This window comes from Electrophorus electricus, chromosome 1, assembly GCF_013358815.1.
Source record: "Electrophorus electricus isolate fEleEle1 chromosome 1, fEleEle1.pri, whole genome shotgun sequence".
In the NCBI taxonomy this organism is placed as follows: domain Eukaryota; kingdom Metazoa; phylum Chordata; class Actinopteri; order Gymnotiformes; family Gymnotidae; genus Electrophorus; species Electrophorus electricus.
The window spans coordinates 26,650,182-26,677,812 of record NC_049535.1 but is presented as its reverse complement, the minus strand read 5'-3'; the positions used below and the strand labels follow the sequence as shown (position 1 = coordinate 26,677,812).

General features: G+C 42.2%; 1 protein-coding gene across 4 annotated transcripts; it reads left to right on the top strand.

Moving 5' to 3' along the window:
* Positions 1-177: 177 nt before the first annotated feature.
* spag9a (sperm associated antigen 9a) lies at positions 178-26,687 on the top strand. Of its 4 annotated transcripts, XM_035525815.1 has the most exons (32): positions 178-683; positions 4,255-4,375; positions 10,648-10,718; positions 10,913-11,007; positions 11,617-11,773; positions 13,348-13,431; positions 14,337-14,481; positions 14,577-14,670; positions 14,840-14,961; positions 15,585-15,596; positions 16,296-16,353; positions 16,574-16,726; positions 17,053-17,104; positions 17,246-17,376; positions 17,880-17,936; positions 18,577-18,732; positions 18,916-19,045; positions 19,309-19,401; positions 19,644-19,796; positions 20,098-20,260; positions 20,597-20,818; positions 21,261-21,453; positions 21,774-21,896; positions 22,133-22,213; positions 22,531-22,598; positions 22,684-22,832; positions 23,163-23,334; positions 23,636-23,749; positions 23,912-23,947; positions 24,425-24,601; positions 24,857-25,000; positions 25,234-26,687. In XM_035525815.1, the coding sequence occupies exons 1-32, from the start codon at positions 384-386 to the stop codon at positions 25,362-25,364; spliced, it is 3,957 nt and encodes a 1,318-aa protein (XP_035381708.1). In that variant the 5' UTR covers positions 178-383; the 3' UTR covers positions 25,365-26,687. The 4 variants fall into 4 exon arrangements, with proteins under 4 accessions (XP_035381708.1, XP_035381714.1, XP_035381710.1 ...); XM_035525821.1 differs by lacking the exon at positions 13,348-13,431; XM_035525817.1 differs by lacking the exon at positions 15,585-15,596.
* The last annotated feature ends 944 nt before the right edge of the window (positions 26,688-27,631 follow it).

Below are 27,631 nucleotides of genomic sequence, written 5' to 3'. Positions count from 1 at the left end.
ATTCAAATTGCAAATACACGTTTCCTTATCCGATACACTGTGGGATGTTGCAGCTATTTTGTATGACTTCCATTCTACCATCATTTATTACAATCACCAGAAGACACGTTAGAGAAATCACATTCCCCGCTTTGGGCGTGTGACGTCACCGCGCGATTGTCTCGTCGACAGCTCAGCTGTGGTGTGGAGACTACGGGAAAATATTCCACGTAATATCGTACATCAGACATTTCCAAGGAGGGACTGTGACTCTAGGAAGGGAGACTGTCCATTGTTAAATATTACAAGATATATGTTTACATTGACAGATATTTTATAAAAACTACACTGAACCGGGAGAGAAGATAAAATATAGGGCACATCTGCGCGAGAAAGGGAAGAAAATGGAGTTGGAGGACGGAGTTGTGTACCAGGACGACCCGGGGACATCGGCTATGATGTCGGAAAGGGTGTCGGGCCTGGCCAGCTCAATATACCGCGAATTCGAGAGACTTATCGGGAAATACGACGAAGACGTCGTAAAGGAACTTATGCCTCTCGTCGTAGCAGTGCTGGAGAATCTCGATTCTGTTTTCGCAGAAAACCAGGAACACGAAGTGGAGCTGGAGCTACTGAAAGAGGACAACGAGCAGCTCATCACCCAGTACGAACGGGAGAAAGCTCTGAGGAAACATGCCGAGGAGGTGAGTAACGGCTTCAGCGAGGACTATAACTATGAAGTGTGGCAAATGTCAGAAGCTTCCGAGCATCCTTTCGTAATCCGTTCAAGATCTCCATGAGCTAGCTAGCGTTAAGAGGTCGGAGGTGTTTTTGTTGCAGCAACCTGGGCCACTTAGGTTAGCATGCACGTGTGTGGCTTTGTTAAGTGAGACTGTAATGCTGTTTCATACTGGGATGTTCACGGGCCTTACAAAATAAGATGGATTTAACTGGTTTGTTTACGTTTACGACATCCCTTGCTCGCTTTACCGTTGGCCTTTTTAATGTTCGTCATTATGGCGTGTTAATGCCAGACTGTAAATATCGCTAATATGGTATTAATAGACAAATGTTAAAAAACATTCTCATGCTTTCATCACAGTCTGCATCTATAGAGAGATGCCAGAGCACAGTAGCTCTTGCACAGTTTAAACCTACACAGCAAGTCCACAAAGCAGTGACAGCTTCACTCCACGTCACCCCCCATTGTTTTCCCAAGATAAAATGTAAATTTTTGAATCATTTATTTATTTATATACTCTATCGTACTCTGTGGCAGTCAAGTCTGTGCCAAGGCATTTTAGGGGTGCAGACCTTTTTATTTGTTTGTTTACATAAAGACATTGCCACTAAATCAAGATATCATAGGTTGGACTTAAGCAATAACATCTTTTAATGCTTTACTAAGACTGGACCAACAGTAACATGTTTCCTAGGCTGAAAGAAACATGCTGACTGAATGGCAATCACAGCATATACTGGTTAACACACTATATGAAATAGCCATGTGAAGTCTACCTTGGTAAATGGCATAGGCTTGGGCCAAAAAAAAGATATACATTCCTAACAGGAATATGTTTAGGAAAGGGAGATTCATGCATTTGCATAGCTCTCCAAATTTATTTACAACATAAACGTTTTAAAAAACCTTAAACTGTTTATTCACCTTATCCATTACTGATGCTGAACTGGGATTATGTGTAATACAGCAGTCACTTCCTCCTGTTAGTCCAGGGATTTTGCTTAGTTGCTTTTGAGTCTTAGGCTACCAGCTTCTTGGCAGAAGTTCTTGCTTCCTAAATCATAAAGAAATGTGCAGATATTTTGTGATTTACCAATGAGATGAGCTTAATATGGATTCCTGTAAATTAAGATTGTCCCCCCACCCCAGCTGCAGGGTCACAACAGTGAGCCTGTAATGTGTGGTAGTGTGACTTGCAGCAACATTTAGCCATTTTGACTGGCTGTTGTGGGAAAATGAGCACTTGCTAAAGCCTGGTGGTAGCTTAGCCTGAAGATTTTTATGGCAAGCGTTGAGTGGGGAGGTCAGTTTAATGTTAGCAGGTTGCTTTCTCTGCGGGTAGCTTGTGTGACTCAGCACTTTGAGTGTTTTTACTGTGTCACTGTCCCCAACTCCTTTCTGAATGGGTCCTAATATTTTCCACACATCTCTGTGGATCAGCAGACTGTGTTCTATTTTAAATTGAGTTAGCTAAGGTTATGTTTTTTTTTGTTTGTTTTTTTTTTGTTTTAGATTATTAAAACTTGTTAGTTTTCAAGAAATACTAGGCCTTAGTTTGAATGAGTAACATTAGGAATTACATTTTGAAATAACTAAAAAGATACCGTGCATATTTCTGATTGATTAATTTCAGATTCCTTAATGCTGTTAAAAAGGTAGATACATACAAATAAATAATACAGGAGTACTAGTTACAGGAGTTAAAAAAAACACTGGAAAATTAAGTGACTCGGAAGAAAATGCCCAAAATCATGGCCACATATTTCAAGCAAAGGAGAAGGAGCAGTGTTAACTGTTGAAGCTCACTGATGAGGATGAGCAAACTCAAAACAGGTCAGTTCATGCAAACAGTTATCAGTGGCCTAAAAATAATTCATCTTAAAACTCCTTGACCCAGTCTCTAGCAAGACTGCAACATAAGCTTCACCCAGCTTGCATAATGGTAAGGCTGTCATTTGTAAACTGTTACTATTAAAATTCTTATTATTGGGTCTCTCCTTGCTTTCTCTGATTGAAGCAAATATTGTTGATGTTAGGCCTGTATGTGTACCACCCCTAACTGTCTGGCTGTAGTGTTCAAATTTGACTTAAAGTTGGTGCAATTGGAAAGTGACAAAAACTTTCTGATTCCTTCAGTTTTATTGTTTGCTTTTTGGCAGGGACCATAAATGATACAGAAAACACAAACAAACCAAGCACCCCTCATAGAGAGCCCAGTTATCCAGCAGAGTCATACATCTAAGGCTGCCAGACGCTGAGAGAGTTACCCAGTAGGGGACTGCTATAACATCCAGGTCATATGAACCTTTGTGATGGGCAGGGCTGGGAAACTCCTGTGTTCCTCCCTCTGGTTTCCTGCTTTTGGTGTTACTCCAAAAGGCTTCCCTCTAGTCAACTTCCTGCAAGAAGCACATGCTTATTCTTTGTGCTCTGACACATTACAGGGGTATTGCATAATATAATAAATATTCCAATTTATTGATTATTTTTGGGATATGAAATACAATAAAACAAATATGCAGAATACTTATAGGGAAAACTAGTATATTAAATGTTAAGTTGTTCTATAAAATACTTTTAAATTAAGTCTTTGGGCTATTTAATATTCAAGTAAGATTGCTATGCTGAATACAGGCTAACAGGATTGAACAAACATTAGCAGGTGTCATCCATAATAGGTGAATTGGGAGATTTGCTGGTTAGCTTTGCTGGGAGAAATGATGAAATGCCAAGAAGCAGATTAGACCACAGCAGCTGGGCAGGATATCCTATATTCTGATCGCTCACCAACCGTGGGTGGAAGCTGGGTGTTTCTCAACAGGGCAGTGGAAATTTAACATGATCACAGACATCTTTAATTGAAAGTTGTTAGTTTGCTCTGCACATTTCACTCTGGAAACCTGGCCTTGCTCTAGTCCAAAACACACACCAAGCACCAGTCCAGGCCCCAGAATCATCACCAATCCAAGCCCAGGACCAAGCACTGGACTGGTGCTTGATCTGAGGCCTGAACCAAACTCCAGCGCCACTCCCAGTCCTGGCAAAACCTCCTTAATCTTACCAAAGATATTTAACGCGTTATGTTTGCAATTTAGTTTTGCATAAAAACAGAAACAAACAGACTCCGAGGAAACATTCATGACTAAAACTGGATATTACTGCAGACCACCCCTCAAGCATGTGTATTGACAAGGAACATAATATCTTTACCGAGGCAAAATCATTTGGACATGGTATTAGTTGCATCCATGTGAAAGGTTGCTGGTTCAAGCCCCACCATTGCAAAGATGCCACTGTTGGGTCCCTGAGCAAGGCCATTAACCCTCAATTGATCAAGTTACTCAACCATAATTGGAAGTTGCTTTGGATAAAAGCATCAGCTAAATGCCATAAATGATAAATATCATATGTTGGGCTAGGTGTTCCTCTGCCCAGGTCATCAGATCAGCGCCCAGTGCTGATGTATGTGAGCCCAGGTTTGTGCTGTATATTTAGGCATGCATAACACTAGCCTTTGTCTTCTCCATGAGCAGAGGTTCATCGAATTTGAAGACTCGCAGGAGCAGGAGAAGAAGGATCTGCAGAGCAATGTGGAGAGGATGGGCTCATACTCACGCCAGCTGGAGCTAAAGATAAAGAACTATGCTGACCAGAGTAAGTGCTCTTTCTCTCTCTCTCTTTCTCTCTTTTTCTGTTTCTCATTCTCTCTCTCTCTCCTTTCTGTCTTCCCCTCCCAGTATCCTTCACTCAGGTTGCACCACTTGCATCTCTCTAGTTGACATGTCTTGTGAGTGAGGGTTCATTATAATCGAATTACCTTTCTCTGTATCAACATCATTGTCCCATCTTGCTGGTATGCAACTGCATAGGGTGGGTGTCATAAGGCATCTACAATTAAATGTACATGCCGATTAGGAAAGGAGCTATTCCATAAAGTGTGCAATTTGATGGCAAGTTATGAGCTGTAGAATGAGATGATCACAACTCAGCAGTACAGGTCATAACTGTCAGCACTATGAATCAGCATTATTATTTTGAAATTTCCTACGGTTCTAATAATGGAGTAAATCTTTCACATGGCTTATAACTTGTAATTACAATAATTACAATATTGCTCTTGCCCTTTGTTGCTTTCTCTCTCTTTTTTTTTTTTTCTCTCTCCACTCACTCACTTGTCTAGGTCATGACCTCATTTGAACAACTCACATACATAGCACTCATGTGCAAAATGTTGCGTGTAACACCCTTGCTGTATTTGAAACACATCCATTTGCCATCTTCTTTAACTAATACAGATGGTTGAACCTATTTTGATTCACAGGTTTAGGCTGATTTTAACTGGATTACTCTTATAACTCACCCTCCACCCTTGGACATGATGAATGATTCACAAGTGCCACATGCGAACCAGAAATATTTCTCACTGAAGTCATAGTCTAGTTTTGCTTGGAGAAAAGCGGGAGTTTGCTGACAGCATTCAATGGTAGAGCCAGGTGCAAATAAACAACATACATGTTGTTGTCAGTCAGTGTTGTCATAGAGTTAGATTCTGAATTAAGTCTTGTTGATTAAAATATAAACTAAAAATGCACAGGACAAAGGGATTAACAAAGTTATATCTGTATATTGTAGATGTATATGACAACACAGGCTATTTCTCTGAATGGGACACAGGCAGGAAAATAAAACGAACCTCAGTATAAATAAGATGGCATCATAAGATAGCAGATAAGTCATCATACTGTTTAGATGGCTAGCTAGCTACCTGACATCGGGCTGTAGAGGGTATGCATGTAACGTCACAGTTGGTGGGAGTCACTGTGGTAATGCCCACTGAGTGACAAAGACTGAGTGGTAGCCTGGATCAAACCATACTAATATATACAGTCTATATCTACTGCATAGATAAAGTAGATATAGTAGACGTGCTATAGGGCACGCAGCCAAAGTAATATAATTGCGGAGAAAATGGTCTGGCTGTGTCCTGGAGCTGTACATTACTGTCCATGGGACTGTATATATGGGCTGTCTTTGACATAGCCTACTACGTAGTATTTGTGTACTGACTGGGTCCCAAATCAGTATGCCATATGCAGTATGTGATCAAATGTTGTTGTTTTTTTTTCAGTACGTGAAAGATATCTGGATGCTGTTCTACTCTGGCCAAATATTTGAGTACATGACAAAAGCTATCTTCATGGTGTACTGTATTCCGTCTTACAATAGGGGCGGAAAAATATTTCACGCGTGGGCGGGACCCTCATACGTTCACATTACCTTGTACTTTGATTTGAGTTTGTCACATACCAGATACTATACTGCATACTACAGTGTGGACCAGTATGCTATATACAGTATATACTGAGTGCAGTATGCAGCATACAGTATGTAGTAGGTTATTTCAAACAGCCAAAGTCTAGCTCAGTGTGTTGAGGTGCTTGAGTTGTTAAGGTACTTGACTTGTAATTGGAAGGTTGCTGATTCAAGCCCCACCACTGCCAAGTTGCCGCTGTTGGGCCCCTGAGCAAGACCCTTAGCCCTCAATTGGTCAAGTTGTACTGAGTCATAATTGTAAATTGCTTTGGATAAAAGTGTCAGTTAAATGCCATAAATGTACTATGAGCATAATATGTCATATGGAATGGAACGCCCTCTGAAGATTCTTATTAGCTCCTTCTCTACCATTCATTGGCTTATTCTCATGCCATTCTTCCTCCAAGACGCAGCCAGACCCTTCTCCAACAGAGCTGGCAATCTAAACAGTTATGCCATACAGTCTGTGGGTCAGGTGCATCGACTGCTTTCACGGGCCGTGACCGAAGGCGAGTACTACTACATGGAGGTCTGCTTCATATCTGCTGTGGACATGGAAACGTTACAGCTTTTTTGTTGTTGTTTTTTTTCCCTGTTTTACCAAACTTATACTTAACCATGATGTCCAAACTGTGATGTAATCTGTTACATGTAATCTATGTCCAAACTTTGAGAAAGTTTCCAGAGTGAAATGTGCAGAGCGAACGAACAACTTTGAATTAAAGTTGTCCAGGATGAACATTAATATATGAACATTAGCCATGCTTGTTTGGTTCCTTGGGAAGAGAATGAAAAAAGCTGACATCCCCTTCACAGCCTGGAGTGGTAGATTTCTGTACATAGTGTGGCATTTTCATTGTTTTTGCATGTTGTGTTTTATTCTTCACAATATCTGCAGAACCTGGATGAGCTGTTGGCTATTATTAACGCTTGATTCAGTGGAATGTTCTTAGTTTTTGTCTCCACTGGACTACTTGCTTTTAAGAATTTCTGTAAAAATTTCTCTTCAAGAATCAGATTTTCTGTAGAAGCACTTTGGCAGTAGTGAAATGATGCTAATCCACTTCCTTTGGCCAAATTATAATTAATTTGGCAGTTGACTTCTTCACACCCTATGTAAGTTTCTGAACATGGATGAAACTAATATCATGTCCAAATGATTTTGCCTCAGCAAAGATATTATGTTCCTTGTCAATACACATGCTGGTGGGGGTGATAGTCTGCAGTAATATCTGGTTTTAGTCATGAATGTTTTCTCAGAGTCTGTTTTTTTTTTTTTTTTTTTCCTGTTTTTTTATGCAAAACTAAATTGCATACATGATGCTTTTTGGTTTCTCTCTAAATATTTTTGGTAAGATTAAGGAGGTTTTACCTGGACTGGGAGTGGTGCTGGAGTTTGGTCCAGGCCCCAGATCAAGCACCAGTCCAGTGCTTGGTCATGGGCTTGGATTGGTGATGGTTCTGGGGCCTGGACTGGTGCTTGGTGTGTGTTTTGGACGAGAGCAAAGCCAAGTTTCCAGAGTGAATTGTGCAGAGCAAACTAACAACTTTCAATTAAAAAAGTCTGTGATCCTGTTAAATTTCCATGCCTGTTGTCAGTTCGATTACTTGGGAAGAATAAGAAAAGTGCTTACATCCCCTTCACAGCCTGCAACGGTAAATTTCTGTACATTTCACTGTTGCAGTGTTGTTATTGTTTTGTTCTTCACAATACCTACAAAACTGTTGAGGTTCACATTGATATTGACTGGGATAGAATATGGACTGGTGTGTGTAGTATCTGGATGTAATGAGTCAAGACTGTTACGAAACAAGTTGAGGTTTTGGAGATGGGCTATTTTACCTCTTTTGCTTATGTGGGATTTGCATTTGAAGGAAGAGAGAACAATGTTAGAGGTTCATGGTATGTCATTTCCATGTACCAATCTACTTATTCAACTGTGCCAAGGTAATACAGTGTAAGGCACCTTTAAAGCTTACTTATGAGCACTTTATGTGACATAGTTAAAGATTGTATTATTTTGGCATTATTTATGTATGTTCGAAATTATGTATGTTTGTTGGATCATGTTAATGTTGTGATTCATCCTGACACCCACAGGACACTCATCTGAAACAGCTGAGGTTGGTCAGACTGCTCACAAAACACAATAAAGAAATGCTGTGATTTATTAGAGGACTAACTTGCATGTTACAGTCATCTGCAATATCAGCATCGCAAAGGCTAGAATTGAAGTAACAATATAGTTTACTGTGCAGCTCTTTTAGATGGCACCTAAAAGGAGGAGGTCTGGGGCAGTCTTGTTTAAGATTGTACTAAGATTGGACTCATTATTATGAGTCAAAAGGAAGCATTATCCTGGATTAGCACTCTTTCCTGTCTAATCTTTTTTGAGAAAAGGCTCTTTTTTGTAGCAAATATGAAAATATTTTATCTGAAATGATTAGCTAAGTAATTAAAGATAAATGAACAAGTCTGCAAAGCAATTCTCCATGTGAAATGGTGGATTTGGGTGTGTAGTTCAGTCATGGTTGCATTAATGTGCAACCCATTCATATCACCTTGGCATCTCTCCAGGCTTCTTTGCATGACTGTGGGTCAGCAGGGCTGAAGGAGGAGTCCTCCTGGCCCGTTTACAACTGGAGCACAAACGGGCAGCAGAGTAAACACAGTGTGGATTCAGATTTCGATTTCTGTTTAATTGTGTGGTCTACTTGGTACAACAAGGACCACTATTTTATTTCTCAGTAAAAGAGTAGCAATTGAACTTACCAAGTTATGCTCAGTCAGTTAATTGATGACTTCATTATGGCGCTCAAGCATCCTCCACCAGTCTGAGGGTTACTTGTGGAGCTTCAAAATAAATGCCTATTAATTGTGATCACAAGCCTTAATTGTGGCCTTTGAATACTGATATCACAAAAGGCTAAATACACAACCCACTAACAAAATACAGTTTTATGTTTTATTGTGTGCTGTATGTATCCAGACCAGTCATGGTTGCAGAGGGGTGGATCTTAGATAAATTGAACAATTGAACATGATAAAATAAATATAACACATTATGGTCAAAATAATGGAGGCTCATCTCTAACCATGTTACAACTTTATATTTTATTATAGAGCATATACTACCTAATCAATGCTAACCACTTATCGACCAGGAGGAAGTTCTTTCTGTCAGTCAATTATTTAGTGTGTACACACAGAACATAGAAGAGTAGGCTAAGCTCTCAGTAGACATGTCTTTGGAGGGGTTATGGAGAAAGGTTTGAAAATGGGGGAATGGCAGTAAAGGGATGTTTTGGAAGGGTTGCTTTTGTGCTTGGTATCAAATGAGCATATCACAAATTTCCAATAACCATAGTTTTAATAATTATTCATTATTAAATAAATAATAATATGAATTCAAACCAAACAAAAATCACTAATATTAGTAATAATTGTTACGAATGTATATGAATACACCTTTCTGGTCAAAAGGTTTATTTCAAGTGCTGTAAATGATTACATACAATCATTACATGAAAGGTGTAATGAAATGATAAGGTTTTGTTGTCTTTCATACTGTGTATGAAAAGTGCTATACAAATAAACTTGCCTTGCCTTGCCTACTGCAGCAGACTTCAGTTTGTAAGGCTGGTGGCATGTAAGTGAGCACATTCCATTGAGTCAAGCCTCCTCAGACAAAGTCAGATCCTGCTAGCTAATAGGAGGATTGCCTGCACCTCCCTACCTGCCTGTTTTAAAGTGGTTTGTTGGGAATACTGTCTCACACTCCCTGCTGCTCTGGGTAGAAGTTTCAGTTTTAGGATTTTAGGATGTTTAGTAGTTTCAGATGTGCATGGTAACATTTCCTCAGTTACAGGTGCTAAATGTTTTGTTGGATTTGTCCTTTTCTGGATTATTTTAATCAAATTATAATATTTTTTTTATGTCCGACCTTTCACTTTCGAATCCAAATTTTAATATATTTTAAAAAATATTTAGTTTTAGCCCAGTATCAAGGAAAAGAATAGAATATAGAATAGAGCCTAACAAATTTGAGCTCCTGTGCCAATGGATGTTCTGAATCAGATGGATTCAGAAGTTACACTGAAATTCTATAGGTAATACCTATGTAATTTTTTTTTACTTGATGATTATATAATCCTGTTAAGTCTTATTTTGATATGCTGCTTTTACTTTTTACCTGAGGCATTGTTTCACGCTCCCAAAAGTTTCTTTGTGACAGACTGTATGGACACCCAGTGGCTAAACAGTAGTACTACACAAGGTAGAATGGAGGCCCTCTGCAATTATTAAGCAAACCAATGTTTGTTGCTGGCTCCATATCTGTGCCTCTTTATATAATATCCTGTGTGTGATAGGAGGTAATTTGACAATAAATATACAAGTTAGGTCTTTTAGTACTTTTAGTACGTTTAAGAATTCCTTCTTGCTTGAAATATTATAGCAACTTAAGTTTTTGTGCCATTTGTCACAGAATTTATATTATTTGAGTAGTTTGCAAAAGACATTATCTACTTTTGTCTATGTTTAGTGAGCAATGCTGTAAATTAGGGGAAAATTAGTGTCTCATGTTCTCTCTCTCCCTCCCTCCCTCTCCTAGTAAGCCGATTGGAAGAGCGAGAAACAGAACTCAAGAAAGAGTACAACTCTCTCCATCAGCGACATACAGAGGTAACACCAGCATCAGCCATATCATTCATCTGTCTATTGAAAAGGTTCCATCTATGACAGGAGAAAAATTGTTCAGTCTCGCCACCTGCTGGAATACAATATGCATTGCTCAACGTGCTGTTACAGAATTGTCTGTCTAATGATGCCTATTGCTAATAAGCATCAGGAGTCATGTTTTTCTGTGTTCTCTCCAGATGATTCATAACTACATGGAACATGTAGAGCGCATTAAACTGCAGCAGGTACCTGGAGGAGAGACCCCAGATTCTGGAACGCTGGGGAGAGTCAGGTAGGACAAACCGATAATTAACGTATGGTGAAACAATTTAGTACCAATAGAGATTAACATAGACTAAAGGAGATGAATGCAAATGTGCAGAGACCGGCTCACTGGGAGGCACAGAAATCAAGTGATTTTGTTTCCTGCAGAAAATTTCTGTTTATTATTTATTTCACACTGAATCCAAATCTGTTTTGGTTGATATAATTTCTCTATCACCTATAGTTTTTTTTTTTTTCTTTCATTATACTTGCCTGTCGTTATATGTAGTATGGAAAAGTAATACCAAGGAGATTGGAGCTCCTCTATGTTGGCAGAGTATTGCTGGACACAGAACAAATATAAGGAAAAATCATACATTAAACACATACTCATAAAGTGTACACATAGTTTAATTGTAATAACCATATTTATGAATAAGTACTTAAAACTTCTAAAAACAGATTTGGATTCAGCATTTTTTAAAATATATATATATACACACATACACACACACACACACACACACACACACACAATTTTGTTGCCTGCTATTATGTGTCTGTCTATCTGACTGTTGATTTCTCTGTCTGTGTGCCTGCTTTCCTTTGTACCTGTCTGTCTACATTTCTATCCCAGGAAAGAGCGGCCCCTATCTCTGGGAATATTCCCCATGTCTGGCGGTGGTGGGAGTAACTCCCTCACCCCAGATATCCTGGGTCGAGCTGAGACTCCCGGGACAGAAGGCTGGAGATTTAATGACCTTAGCCAGCCACGCTCCAACACCAGTCTCAAGGTAACTCAGCCTGCACAGAACCACGAAGCTGGATCAGTGTGCCAATTACACACCAGCTCATAATTGTATATAACCAGTCAGCAGTATGTTAGAAGTCTATCTGGGCAATGAACCAAGCCATAAACCAATAAGAAAGAACTCTGGAATGGCATTGATCATGAGTCCAGACCGTTATTTTAAAGGCAATACAAATGATGTGTTCCTGAATGGTAGTCATCATGAGTCCAGACTGCTATATTGAAGATGACAAAAATGACATGTGAACAGCAACATTCAAAATGGGTAACGCACGTATGCTGCTGCACTGGCATATGTCTGGGGCTGCTCTGCTCAGAGCTCAGCGCCTGGCCTTTGTAGTGGTGTGGCTTTGAAGAAGAAGCAGGGGAGGTGGAGACTGGCCTTGTGTCTGATGTTCCAGCAGCGCCTTGGTCAGAATGACAGAATTACTACTCCCTCTTTTAGATTTCCCCTTCAAACTAATCCTGCTCTTACACACGTTTCTGCTGTAGCAGCATGTGCACAGCTAGCTGACGCAAATCAGTCCTATACATTTATCCAGAATAGGGAATCAGAGATGGAATATTCATTGGCTTGATGCTTTGCATATTTAGAAATGCTTGAAGTGTGGCCACTGTTTGAATTGGCACTGCATTTACTGAGAGGTTAAAGTATGTCATGGTCGTTACAGTTTATGTCCAAAAAATGTTTTCATTCTGTTGAATGAGGGCGACGGGCCTGGCTAGAGAGAGAGAGAGAGAGAGAGAGAGAGAGAGACAATTGGCCTGCTCCAATGTGTGGGCTCCCATGGCAACATAAGACAGTACTGAGACAGACAGACCGAGAGGCCGAAGCATTGATATCAGTGAAGGTTCATCACAGCCGACAGATTTCAGCCTATCTAAGTGTTCGTCGAATTTTCTTCCATATAACCATAATGACACACAGGCCTGGGTTTTACTGGGAAAAAGACCTCTAGTTTTGACAGTAGATTTAGCTCTCTGACAAACTGATTAGAATATGTAAATTGAACATTTCGATGCTGCTAGTTTAATACATTTAGAGTTGTATTACCATAAGTGCATTATGCACCCAGAGAATGTGCTTACTCACAGGAGTAAAGTGAGGAAAGAAACATAATGAAATAGTTGAAATGTAAGCATTTCAAACCATGAAACACTCACTCTCACTGGCTTTTATATGTGTTTGAGCTGTATTAATGCCTGAATAAAAATCCATTTATGCCTCCATACAGAAGACCTGTGCAAAGCAGTTTTCCAAAATATCATGCCTCAAAAGTTTTTAATTTTTTTCTTCACATGGATTGCTGTAAGAGGATGTGAGCTGTAAGCTTTAGCCTGGGTACTTCTATATGGGCGCCTGCCAGGAGCTTAGAATGCTTTAATATGCATGTTGATTGGCCTCATGACCTATTGAGGCCACTCTGTGGAGCACGCTTCATTCCACGCACCCACAGGCGGTGCTGCATGCATCAAGGTTGCGCCAGTGAAGGGCACTCTGGCAAAGCGCAGACAGACCACCTGCTTCACTTCAAACTCTCTTCCCCACCCGAGCAGCTGGAGGCGGCTGACCCGCTGCAGAAAAGTGGCGGTAAGCACATGCAGGAGGCTTGGGAGAACTCACTGGTGGATGACTTCAAGGTAGCTGGCTCTGGAACGGCAGAAGGGGTGTGGTCCAGGTCACCGTCGCAGCCGTGCCCACGCCCACACCCACTCCCATCCCCACACTGTGACCTCACCTACACGCCCCGCTGCATGCAACCACTCACAAGTGTGTGGGTGGGATCAGACCCATGGGACAGGTTTCAAATAGACATAATCACCCATAAAAATAATCACCTGTCCACTGAAAATCTCAGGCGATTGCAGATTAATAAGAATGTGGTTGCATACAGCTTGTTCATAGTATTTTACTGACTTTCATTGCATGGCATTTCAGTTGCACAGTGCCTTAGATTTCCTTCATTATTCATTAACATTTCTCTCATTTAAATAGATCAGTATTACTAGTATTAGCAATCATAATGATCTTATATATGTGTACCGTAGTTATATTTAGTACTTTGATACTAATTCACCACAGCTGGTGTAATTCTAACATTTATTTCTGCATTTTTTAGAGGTGTGTGTGCTAAAGTTATTTTGCCATCCATTCACAATAGCAGCCAGTTGGCTTTGTTTGTGGGCTGGTCCATGTGTGAAAGTAGCAAAGTGATTTTATTTTGCAAGTTTTTAGCAGATACAGATGTGTTGTTTTGATGTGCTATGTTGTTTGGGGCTATATTATTCATTCAGTTTTGGCATTTGTGTCGCAGCTGTGTTCCTGTGGTGTGTCATGTGTTGCTCTATTGCTTCTTGATGTGAGTGGCTATTCTGGTTTAGCAATGTGTAATAATGAAATAGAATCTTTTCCACCTCAGTTTGTATGGCCAGAAGGGCAGGGCCAGTGCCTTTAAGCTTGCATAGTTTGCATAGTGCCTTTTAAGTTTGCTTAACCTCTCCTCTCTGACCCTTCGGAGATCACATGTACTTGGTCCTTTCTGCAGGATGAGCTGTCGGGTTCTGTATCTGCCACACCCATGTCCACCACGGCCTCTGACCTGGCCCTGGACTCCCAGTGTGAGGACGGAGATGGTGTCAGCAGGAGCACTGAGGTGCAGGCCACACCTGGCACCTGCACCGTCTCTGTGGGTGAGTCCCTGCACTGCCATTTTGCTTTGGGAGCTGAGGTTGGCACTGTTGCTGCAGGTTAATGTTGCATACTGTGTCTAATCTGCTTGGTGCAGGTTTGTTGGACAATGAGGAGAAGTCAGATGTGCAAGCTATTATCGAGTCTACTCCAGAGCTCCAGCTGCACCTAGGCGGCTATAAAGGTTCCAGGTATTATAAACAAGTTAGAATTAAATAAATTTGTGTTGCAAATGAGAGCTTATGAACTCTTTCTTCACCAGTGTTTTATGGAGGAACACCCAGAAACAATCAGTCATATTAGGGAGCACACTGTTTCACATGGACTGCACTGTAAAATGCTTTTTGTAATGGGTTCCAGCACACCGAATAAAGGCATTGAGAACATGGCATTTAACCGGAACACGGACTCACTGTTCGAGGAGCTCTCCTCTGCAGGCACTGGCCTCATTGGTGATGTGGATGAAGGGGCCGATCTGCTGGGTAGGAGTCTGTTCTTTATGACCAAAAGTCTAGACAATCACTCCCTTCTCCTCTCCTGACCACATGTAAAAAAAGACAACATTTCCCCTCTTGCAGTGTATATCATGATAAAAGCTCCTGTCATCAAGGAGTAGTGTTTCACTACAGTCAAGAGAGTCACGGGGGAGGTGGATTGGTAGCAAACCCTTTCTCTAGACAGGATCCACATGCTAGCCAGATAGTCAAAGTTCTTAGTCAGCTTTAACCAACTGAGGCTGCAGTTATCATCAGCATACTGCAATAATAAAAATATCATATTGAGTGAAAGTTTTTCCACTTGTTTCTATGAGCTGAGAGTGAGAAATAATGGCTATGAAGTTACAGCACCATTTTTAGTGACTGGTCAATGAGTTATTCAAGTGTTTTCCACAAATGAACAGTGAAATATTGTAGAAAAAGGGATGCTTTTATGGCGACTGGGTTGGCATTCTGTGATTTCTTTGTCCAGCTGAGTCATTTAAAGTCCTTATGTGTTAAAGTGGGGGCACTCCCTGCACTGTGTGTGGGTGAAGCATTGTAAAACTAACTGAACTCTCTCTCCATGCTGTATCCTCCTGCTCTCTGGCTTTTGTCCTCTATCCCAGTGGAATACTCTGGTGTGTATATATCGTTCTCTTCCTGCTGTCTTTTCCTGTTTGTCTCCAGCTTCCTGTCTGTCTATGTTCATCTGCTTGACAATGCAGTCCTCATGACATCTAGACATTCCTTCCTTTTTCACATATTGATTTCCTTCTTCCTAAATATTTAATAGCTTTTTTGCAAACAATTTCTTAAGGTTGGAATAGCATTTCATAGATCTGTCACATGATGTCCATGCTGCAGTATAGTGGGGTCCAGGGGGTTGGAGGGACACTGCTTTTCTATGCTTGTTGAAATCCAGTCTGTTTGACGTGTCTGTGTCATTTACTCAAAGACTACCCTCCTCCATCCTGTTCTCTCTGCCTTACATGGACTGCATGCGTTTGCAGACATGAGTTTGCTTGGTAAGACATCTCATCTGCTCTCCCATCCAGCGTCTTACTGCCTGTGTCACTCTCCCTATTCTGTCATGCTCAAGTGAATGGTTTCGTACTTGTCATTTGTCTACCTTCATAGATATATCTGAGTGTGTGTGTGTATTTGGCTTAGTAGTGTGATTTTCACACCCTGCCCTACCCCATCTTAGTCTAAAGTGAGGGTCTCATGAGGCTCTAACCACCTCCCAAATAAAGGAGCAGACTTGGTATTATTTGCAGAGCATCAGGAGTCATTTGTTTATTGTACTTCTAAATGTACCTCTGCGTCATTTTCTGCAGGCATGGGCCGGGAAGTGGAAAATCTCATTCTAGAAAATACACAGTTGCTGGAAACAAAGTAAGTACACTGTGCAGAGAAATTCATATTATTAAACTTCTCTTACTTTTTACTTTTCACTAAAGTTTTGAATCAGTTCAGTGGCCATGCTAATTGAAAAAAAACTATGGCAACGATTGAAACAGTGATTCATGTTTTTAGACCAGATGAAGATATCTTTTGTCAGTTTGTCTTGAAATGGACAGAGTGTGCGTGTGTGTGCGTGTGCGTGCACATATAGAAATGCATTGAACGTAGTGAAGAACGACCTGATCGTGCGTGTGGATGAGCTCAGCTCTGAGAAGGAGGTCCTCCAGGGAGAGCTGCATGCAGTCCTGCAGGCCAAAGCCAAACTAGAGGACAGGAACAAGGAGCTGGAGGAGGAGTTCAAGAAGTGTGTCTTCATTTGTTTCTGCCTATGAGTTTTCAGGCACTCATTCAAATCATCTCCCTGCCTTACAACATGTGTTCAAACAGCATGTCTGGAAGCATGACTCACTACTGAGCCATAATAGACACGTTTCCTTATTTTTTAATGTTTGAGTTTGAAGTAAATGCTTTTAGTTGACTGGAAATAGTTGACTCTTTGTGATTACATTTTTCTCATAATTATTACAATAATATACTCTCATATTATAAATTATTTATAATATTATACTCAGAAACATAGTTACTTCTGTCTCTATCGACTGACTGCTACCAACACATTATGTTGAATAGACTTAGAGTTGAAATGGACGAGGTCAAGCAGAAGAACAAAGATGAAGATGAGGTGAGTGCCCATTGCTCCAAAACACTGTGTGGTTTAGACTGACTCTATTCGTAGCCCTGTGCAGTAGGTTGGCTTGTTCCTAGAGACTGCTCAAGATTAGTGTGTGTAGATGCCATGAAAGTGCATGTGACTCATCGGCAGAGTGACGTGCCCACGGCTCAGAGGCGTCGGTTCACTCGGGTGGAGATGGCGCGTGTGCTGATGGAGAGGAACCAGTATAAAGAGAGGCTAATGGAGCTGCAGGAGGCCGTCCGGTGGACAGAAATGCTTAGGTAAACACCTCACTGTATCACTGAGAATACGCTTGCCATTCTGTTACAAAGAACCAAACCATGTACTTTTTAGTGATACAGCATGGGCCTTTGCCACAGCATCTATTTCTTAGTGTTACAGTATAATTTACCACATTGTAGGATCTTTAGCCTGTGTCGCTTCAGTTGTCTTGACATTTCTTCTTACTAAAACCAAGACTATGAAAGACAAATACCCACAACTATTGGATTTTAAACTGAAGCGAAATTAAAACTGCTATTTGGCAATTTGAGCTTCTTGCTGTATTAGAAACTTTGTTTGTGTCCTTGCAGTGAATCTTATTGTCATCTGCTGAAGCTCTTCTCTGATGTCAGTGCTAGAAAATGGCCAGCAAACTAGGACAAGTGATTGCTCTCAGGCTCTGAAATAAGGCTTTCTGCCTCAGAGCAGACAGAGGAGCTGTTCGTGTTCCCTTTGCTCTGGTTAGTCAGGATGGCTTGTCCTGTTGTCTTGTTGTCCACAGAGCTTCGAGGGAAAACCCTGCTCTTGCTGAGAAGAAGAAATCCAGTATCTGGCAATTGTAAGCACCAGCACTTGAACACCAGCGACCATCCATGTGGCCACCTAATGATCACCTGATGGTTGTTTGTCAACATATTATCTATATTATTATTCTTCATTTTTTCATCTTTTGTGACATGTTTATGGTCTTCAGTATGTAGGTAACTTGGCTGTATGTCAGCTGATCCGCTTTTATCCTAAGTTCAAACTTAAGAAAAATAATATGAACGTTTCTCTGACTCTCTTACCTTTCTTCAGTGTTAAAGTTGCCCCCAGTTCATGAACCCTGTGTTGACCCTGCCAGTGACACTTCCCTGGTTATCCCATTACTGTACTTTACTCTGCAGGGTTCATTGGTACTCATGGTGTACTCTAGTGGACCTAACTCTTACTATGCATAATATATTTTATTTATTATAGCACTTTTTACCCCCTCATCCTCTGTGCCTTCTACAAGGTTTGTCACTGTACACCAAGCAGTGAGGTTTCCTAATTTGATTTCAGTTCAATGTGGTGTTTGTGTAAATTTGTATTTGGTGGCTGGGGGTCTGTGTATGTGTCTGTGTGTATGTATATGTGTGTAGTTGGTGGGTGGGTGGGTCCTGCACCCCCCCCCCCCCCCCCCCTTCCTCATAACTCCTCTCTGTGTTCTGACACAGCTTCAGCCGCCTGTTCAGCTCCTCTTCTTCGGGAAATACAGCGAAGGCCCCCCCCTCTGGCGTGAAGTACAACCCTCCCAGCACCATGAGGAAGAGCAGTACTTTCTCCCAGTTCCCTACCGAGAGATCCAAGGCCTTCGACTTCCTCCGAGAAGAGTAGGCATCTCAGCAGCCGCCTTATGAGCTCCCGCTCACGCTCAGGCTACATTTGGCTGAAGGCATCCTTTACACTACTGTATGCTGTAGAACACCTTTGGACTGTGATTGTGTGTGTGTGTGTGTGTGTGTGTGTGTGTGTGTGTGTGTGTGTGTGTGTGTGTGTGTGTGTGTGTGTTACAGTGTAGACCCATGCAGCTCCCCATCCCGTATGGAGCAGAAGAAGGCTCAGTACAGGCAGGTCAAGGCCCACATGCAGAAGGAGGATGGGCGCATGACAGCTCACGGCTGGAGCCTGCCCAGCAAATACAAGGCAAGACGCTGCTGACACAGGCAAACTGCTTCTGTCAGACAGAGAATATTTGATAGATCTGATAGATCAGACAGACTGTTGGGTTGCTGTGGTAATCAACCCACTGCATGTTCAGTGAGAGAAACCAGGGTTGCATTTCAGAGGCTGATGTGAAAATTCTGGTGTTAGTGATGAAGGTCTGGTGACCAGGTTATCTACGATGTCCACATGATACAGACTTGATCAGACTCCTCTTAAAGCCCTTGTCCCATTACTGTACACAGATAGTAAATGGAGGGCAAGCAGAGAGTAAGATGAAGAACCTGCCTGTGCCTGTCTACCTGAGACCCCTGGAGCAGAAAGATGTTTCCATGAAGGTCAGCTCCTTGGGTTCAGTTACCAGGGGTTTCACGACAAGTTTTGTAAAAGAACACACATGGTTATTATAAAACTTATGTAATCTATAATGAGATAATAATATAATCATTGACTTCTTTTGGTCTTGTACAAGCTCATGGAATTGCCTAACCTAAGTGATCAGCATTGTGTCATCATGAATGACCTGTTAGCATGTCTGCAGAGCTGAAGTCTAAGTGGTTCGGCCGTGTCCTCTTTCTAGCTGTGGTGTGCGGCTGGAGTGAACCTTTCGGGCGGCAGGCTGCAGGAAGAGGGCTCGGCCACCGGAGTTGATGCCACAGGGCCAGAGAGTGAGAGCTCCCGACAGGGCAAAGGATCTCAGAGCAGCCTAGACCAGCAAGAGCAGGAGCCCAAGGTGAGCAACTCCTGTGGGCCAGGCTGCGAGGTGGGCAAAATTGTCCTGAACACTTAAAAATGTCTGGAACACCCGCTAGGTCCTGTGGCCTGAGGAGAACAGGGTGAGGAGCAGCTTTTGGCTATAGTGTAACATGTGTAAAACAGACACTTCAAGAGAGCCTATTTTTGAAAATGACCCAAGAGATCACCCAAAAAGCAAATGCATATACTATACTACTCATGCGTGACAATTTACTCTTTTGATTGTATAAACATGTACTTATGCATGTGTGGTGTTTGGTGTGGTGTTTGAGGAGCAGGAGAGAGAGGTGGTGCAGGTGGAGATGTCTAGCCGGGTTTGGATTTGCACCAGCTCCCACTCCTCCACCAAAGTCCTGATCCTGGATGCGACACAGCCGTCTGAGCTGCTGGACAGCTTCTATGTCTGCAACTCGCATGTACTCTGCATTGCCAGCGTACCAGGTCAGCCACACACAGACATGTGCACACACATGCATACACATGCACACATATCCCATACATATTATACACACATGCACACAAACACTCTCACACACGCGGGCGCACACACACACAGAAACACAAACATAGACCCCCATGACAGTAGAAGGAATTAGAATATTTCAGCTTCACTGTATGGTTCTAGATTTGAAGTGAACTGAAAAGAATGACCTCTGTCTATGTTTTAATTTTTGGACTATCAGACTCTGGTAATTTGCAATCACTGATGATGTCAAATAAAATCAATGAAAGGTGATTAAAAACAAAAACTATTTAATATTCATGTGGATTTTTTAGGTGTCCTGGAGACAGACTACCCTGCTGGAGAAGAGATCCCTCAAGACTCAGAGACAGGGCTCGAAGGCTCTTTGACAGGCAGTGTAGCCAGTAACAGCTCACAAGGCAGCGAGGGAGCTCTGAGCGGCATTTCAGCAGTCGGCTGCACAGCAGAAGGGGCGGGATATGGTAGCACAGGGACAAATGAGCTTCTAGCAGAGCTTAGTCCTGTCAGGGGTAGAGGTAAAACCTGTTTTTTATATGTTAAATAAGCTAGCCTTTGCTATTTCCAAGTGGCCTGAATAGGAAGATGAATTAGACATTGACACTCAAGTTCATAAGTGTCTGTGTGTGTGTGTGTGTGTGTGTGTGTGTGTGTGTGTGTGTGTGTGTGTGTGTGTGTGTGTGTGTGTGTGTGTGTGTGTGTGTGTGCGTGCGTGCGCGCGCGCGCGTGTGCGTGTGCGTGTGCGTGCGCGCGCGTGCGCGTGTGCATGTGCAGGTGCAGGTGCAGGTGCGCGCATGTGTGCTCCTGACTGGTGCTTAGCCACCATTAGACTGTAATATGGGCTTCTTACTCCTCTGGTGAATTTGCACTTGGCTAAGAACTCTAATGAATTGCATGAAACTAATGTGAATATAAGCGCTTCCCATCTCAGGTGGTACAGTAAAGCTTGGATGTGTGTAGTGGAGTTGTCTAGGGAACCGAGCCCCAATGAGGATGGGATTCCCACTGCGGAGGAGGCCACTGAGGCTACGGAGGAAGAGGAGGAGGGCCCGGGCACAGATGCTAGTCAGCCTGGCATTTACACGGAGCACGTCTTCACAGACCCACTGGGAGCCCAGCCCACTGAGTCCTCCAGCCCCACACACAGTGCCAGGTGAGCAGAAGGAGAAGGAAAGAGTAGCCCTGAAGTCATTTTCACTAGCTCTCTCTTTTGTACATATCGCTGAAAACAAAACAATGAAATTGTGTGCTGCTTAGATTCAGGGCTCACATTCAGACCCTGCTGAATAACTGATAACACTAAATAATAACAAATTAAAGGTTCCAAGTTGTCTAAGGCTAATGTCAGGCTAATTTCAACCTCATGTTCATCCTTTGTCACTGTTAACTTGTTGCATTCCTTCATAAGATGATTGGGATGTGTTTGGGTGTGTGTCCTGATGGGGTGCATGTCCTGCTGGGATGTGTTTCCAGGGAGTCGGGGCAGGGGATAGACGGGGTGGCACCTCTGAGCAGTGAGCCGGACCAAGCCAGGGAAGAAAGCCAGCGGACGAGCAGCACCCTGCCAACAATGTGGCTGGGAGCTCAGAATGGCTGGTGAGACCCACATGCATTTACAAATGCCATCCTGTCCCCAGGTGCCATTACCACCAGCAGGATTGGCATATGAGATGTTATTTCTACAGAAATGTCCCAACAACATGTTCAGCTGGTTTCTCCTGCCATCATTACACACCTGTTTTGGTGTGGCAACATGCACTCTGGCTCTGATGGGAGCCCGTGTCCCAGGACTTGTTGATGAGGCCTCTGTCTCTTTCTCCACGCACCCACAGTCTGTACGTGCACTCGTCCATGGCCCGGTGGAGGAAGTGCCTGCATGCAGTCAAGCTGAAGGATTCCATCCTGAACATCGTGTAAGCAGAACAATGGGAGGACTCCTTTTACTGTCTGAGTCAGGGCAAGGGCGAGTTCTCAGCTTGAGCTCTCAGTTCTGAGTTCTCAGTTAGAGTTCCCAGCTCTGAAGATTTGAAAGATTTCCCTTGGATGTCATGTCATTTGTAACTGAATATAGAACAATTGTGTCATATCTGTTCTGTGCTGTTTTTAATTTTACCCTGCATGCTGTGTTCACATTTGATCCTGTGCTGGGAAAGAACACAGGCTTTGACTTTCAGCCACCAACTTTCAGGCAGATGTAGATCACAACCAACTTTTATGTGTCTTTCCATAGCCACGTGAAAGGGCGAGTGCTGGTGGCTTTGGCAGACGGAACCCTAGCCATCTTCCACAGAGGCCTAGGTAAGACGCTCCTCTTCGACAACCCTGACATCACGCCTACCACCCGCTCTTCCCAAAATTAGCATTTCCCTTTCCTGCTTCTTAGACAGCCAGTGGGATTTAACCAACTACCACCTGCTGGACTTGGGTCGTCCCCACCACTCAATCCGCTGCATGACGGTGGTGCATGACAAAGTGTGGTGTGGCTACCGGAACAAGATCTACGTCATCCAGCCCAAAGCTATGACGATCGAGGTTCATAGTCCTTTCTCTAATTTAACATATAGTTAGCTCTACTAAACCAGAAAAATGTCCCTTCCTTGCTTGTACTTTTGATGTACTGCAATAGATTAGAAGACACTACTGTCAGGCTTTCTGAAGTATGCAGCTGGTCATTAGCATGGGATCATTTCTTGTTGTCCACTATAGTGTACTTTAAATAAGCACTTAATTAATTAACTGAGTTGAATCAGACATCTTAAAAGATGCAATAAACTGTGCTGTTGAACTGATGTTAGTCATGGCTAGTAACTGGTAAAAACGGACTGAAAGATATCTATGTGTGTGGTGTGCGCATGTGTGTAGAAATCATTTGATGCACACCCACGGAAGGAGAGCCAGGTACGTCAGCTGGCCTGGGTGGGAGATGGGATCTGGGTCTCCATCCGGCTGGACTCCACACTCCGCCTCTTCCATGCCCACACTTTCCAGCACCTCCAAGATGTGGACATTGAGCCATATGTGAGCAAGATGCTAGGTGAGGAGGGGTTTTACCTCCAGCATGCCTCATGCTAGAACCTGTAGGAAAGAAACTCACCTAATGACTTTCAAAGTGTTGATGTAGTGTATGGCTTAATTTGTTGCCCTGAAATACTCACACATAATCACACAATATTGTCTGCTGCATCTGTTGACAATGTCAATGTCATGATCTGCTGGATCTGTTCACAATGGAACAGTATCACTTGCTCTGTAGCTTCAGAATAGTTTCTGTATTAGCATTATACTTAGTCAGGCTTTTTCTGAAGTCACTGAGGTTTCTTCTGTCTGATTGACAGGCACAGGTAAACTGGGCTTTTCCTTCGTGAGGATCACAGCTCTCATGGTGTCCTGTAACCGCTTGTGGGTGGGGACAGGAAACGGCGTCATCATCTCCATCCCCCTATCAGAGTGTGAGTCTGCTAATACATTAGCACAAAAGAAGGGTTGCATGTTAGCAGGGTTTCTGGTCCACATGTTAAACAGGAGTAAATCCAGACAGGCCCTCAGAACCCACCAGCACCCTCATCCCCTGACCTCTTCTCTCACTTGCCTCTGGGCTCCTTTCTCCATAGCTGTGGGTCTGCAGCATGGGCTCCTCAGGCTGAGGGGTGAGTGGGAATAGTGCCACATGCCCGTTAAGCTGCCTTCTTCGTTCCGCCCTGCTGCGTTACGCAAGTGCTTGCTTACTGCTGCATCTTGGTTGCCTTCTTCGACACCTAGATAGTACTTTAGTTATTTTCTCTGTCCCTCCGTTTCACTTCTTTATTTCTTATTCTCTCTGTCTCTGATTCTCACTCTCATTTTTGCTTTCTTTCTTCTTTTATCCCTCCCTCTGTCTTACTGTTGTGAGTGTTCACTCAGTAGCTAGGTTTTGTGTACTTTTAACTTTTTAACATTCACCCCATCTCAATGGCAGGTGTTTTCCTTCAAGTCTAAGCAGTCAGTCTGCTCATCTCGCTCTGGTTGCACTAAGACACACCATCGTACTAATGCGACTGACTACAGAGCACAGAATGTTCCCTGCGCCCTTGTTGCACTACACAGCTCAAGGTGAAGATGCGCTCTGTCTTCCCTGTGGGCCACAGCCAATAGGAGTGTGGGGGTGATAGCCAGCCGGCCCGGTGGTGCGGTGCGTGTGTACGGGGAGGAGAGCACGGATGGTGTGGCGTCAGGTTCTTACGTTCCCTTCTGCTCCATGGCTCACGCCCAGCTCTGCTTCCACGGTCACAGAGACGCTGTCAAGTTCTTCGCTGCGCTACCAGGTATCCTTTATATATATATTCAATTCACTATATATAAGCATATATATTTATATACACAAAACCCTGAACAAACCTACGAATACTACCACAAAGCATATCCATAGGATGTGAGTCTTGAGAGTTTGACAGATTTTCTTTTTAAGATTTTCTTTTTTTAGCATCGTCATGGTACTAAGATCATTATCTCACAAAATCTGGTCTGAATGTGCGTTTGCATGTGTGTGTGTGTGTGTGTGTGTGTGTGTCCATCATCAGGTCAAGCTGTTCCCCCAGCAACAGGACCCAACAGCATGAGCCCAGACTCAGACTCTCTTCCTCCTGACAGCCCCTCACAGGACCAGCAGTCTAAGTTCATGCTGGTCATGAGTGGAGGGGAGGGCTACATCGACTTCAGGAGGGGTACGAGCTCTACAGTCCTCCCCAAAGCAAAGCTTAGCAGACAGGTGGTAGTCCGTGTTATCTCTGCAGACCCCAGTTCAGTCAGGCAGCTTTTAGAGTAATGAGATGCAGTGACAAAATGTATCTCATAAAATGACCAGTATTTAAAAATGCTCCCAAACTACACTAGTTTGCATTTGTAGCCTGTGGTGCACTCTTTTGAGAACAGAGGTTTCTGGTCTGTCTTGTCTAAGGTGATGAAGAGGCAGGAGGAGCAGGTGAGGAAGAAGAGCCTCTGGAGCCCACAGTCAAGCTGCAGGGCACTCCCGCCAAAACCGAGCGCAGCCACATCATCGTCTGGCAGGTTGCTTTCGGTGATGAGTGACTGTCCAATCACTGCCTCAGGTTAATCAGTGAGCTCCACCCCTCAAGTAACCCTACTTGGGCCTCTGTTACAGTTTAATTTATTTCATTTTTTTCCCCACAAATTAGTATTATTATACTTACCAATATTATCATAATACTTACAGAATACCACATAGTGTTACTTTGATATTTCTGCTTTCTTTGACTTTTACTATTTTTTATGAATCTGGAATTAGTTTAAAAGTTAAAAAGGAATCTGTAAAGAGGAGAGATAGTAGAAGAACATTTAAAGGAAGAGGAATCCATCTGAGACTAAACATCCTACAGTCATTATGTTTGGGCTTTCCAGAAGGCAAGTCCAGAAGACCCTACTCTAGTTCTAGAGTATTGAAATATAGGAATCCATGATGGATACAAGTGCTTTTAGTTTACACCATTACCAAGTATAATAACATGCATTATAGTATATAAGGGATTTATACTGCAGGTGGGATTTTGTTTGTTGTTTTTATTATTAGGTTTTGGTGTGCAAGACAGAGAAGGCCTCCTTGTGGAGCTATAGGTTATGCGCACTGTGACCGTTACATCGTGCTGTAGGCGTTTCTAGAGCGTCAGAAAGCTGTATTTGCTGTCTCTGTGGCATGGGTCTTGTATGTGTTGTCCTAGCACCTTAAAGGCATTGTGTGTGGGTGTGTGTGTGTATGAGTGTGTGTTTGTTAAATTAAGTGTGTCCATGTACGAGAGGATGCATGAAGGAGTGCAGTGTGTGTTTTTTTTTTTAAGGCCCTAGCTCTAGATTCTGCCTACTGTGTTAGCGCCTTTTATGCTAGAGCTTGCTGGCACTTTAAAAAAAAGTAACCAAGGTTCATTCATGCCAATTCTAAACCCGACATGTGACACTGTATTCATGTTTCCCAAAAGAGACTACCCTGTTACCAAAGGACAAACTCTAAAACAAACAACAAATGCTTAACAGCTTAGATACACTGACTTGCATCTCATCAAGGCACATTTTTGCCACATTTTGCAACATTCTCTTAACAAAATCAGTTATCAAAACAGGCCTCAATCTAGCAATGTTGTTTTTTTTTTTAACTGGGATTTTATCCAAATCAATGAGTGTCACACCACACATTTGTTTGTAAATGCAAGGGACTCTGTTCATCCGTTTTTGTCTCTGAGTGTTTACATATATGGTCGGGGATATGAAAACCAGTCAGTATGTTCTTCTTTCTGTGCATTTTTTTTGTTGTCTCCAAGACACTGTTGGTAGTGTTTGATAAAAGGAATGTGGAAGAGGCCATTGTTTCTCCTTATTTTTTGTATTTTGAAAAAAAAAAAACACAACAAAAACAAAATAATAACGGGCTTGCAGGTTGTGTTTTTTTAAATATATATTCCAATATAGAAAGGGAATATTCATATTGTTGGTATTGCCATTTCAGTATTTATTTTTCATAATGAACTTTGTGGTTCAGAATGTAACTTTGTACATGAAAATTATATTAGTTTGACATAACTTGTGTAATGTCAAACACACTCAAAACCAATTTATGTGGAGTGTTCATGCAGAAATTGTGAATGAATTGCATTAATGCTGGTTGCTACATGTAACATCCTGGGTAGAGTTTACAGAATAACCTGTGTGGATCATTTGGATATCAACACATCCATTGTACTAAGCTATGCATGTTTTTTAAAAGAAAATTGCAGTGTATTTGTTTAAACCCCTGTTTAATGCCACCTTTTTGGGTGGGTGTGTGTGTGTGGGTGTGGGTGTGGGTGTGGGTGGGTGTGTGTGTGGGTGTGTGTGTGAAGCTCCACTAGCTGTAAACGAATGTGTGTGTGTTCATATGAGTGGTTGCTTTATGGTCCCTTAAATCTCACAGGATATGCTGTGGTTATCACAGTTTGTCATTTACTGTGGTTTTTCCTGTTCGATGTTTGCTATAACAACATCATAGCCTTATTTTTAACAATCTATTAAACTCAATTTCATGGGGAATTAAAAGCTTATGGTGGTCTTTTGAACTACTTTTTTACTACTTTGTGGCTAGTACTTTCTTACAAGACCTTATAATGCTTTTGTATTTGTAATAAAGTTGAGTGACAGCTGAAAAAAAAAATTAGCAATATTAGCACTTGATATTTAAAAGATTTTATTTTCAGATCTTATTAAACACCACCGGCGTTTCACTGTGTTACGATAAGTCTTGTTAGCCTTGTAAGTTCACATTCTGTGTGTGTGTGTGTGTGTGTGTGTGTGTGTGTGTGTGTGTGTGTTTG

What these genes read in the sequence shown, in the direction of transcription:
- spag9a (XM_035525815.1), top strand. Translation starts at nt 384, where the DNA reads ATGGAGTTGGAGGACGGAGTTGTGTACCAGGACGACCCGGGGACATCG. An exon ending in CACCTGCACCGTCTCTGTGG is followed by an intron (nt 14,482 to 14,576) that starts GTGAGTCCCTGC and finishes TGCTTGGTGCAG; the next exon opens with GTTTGTTGGACAATGAGGAG. An exon ending in TAGTCCTGTCAGGGGTAGAG is followed by an intron (nt 20,819 to 21,260) that starts GTAAAACCTGTT and finishes GGATGTGTGTAG; the next exon opens with TGGAGTTGTCTAGGGAACCG.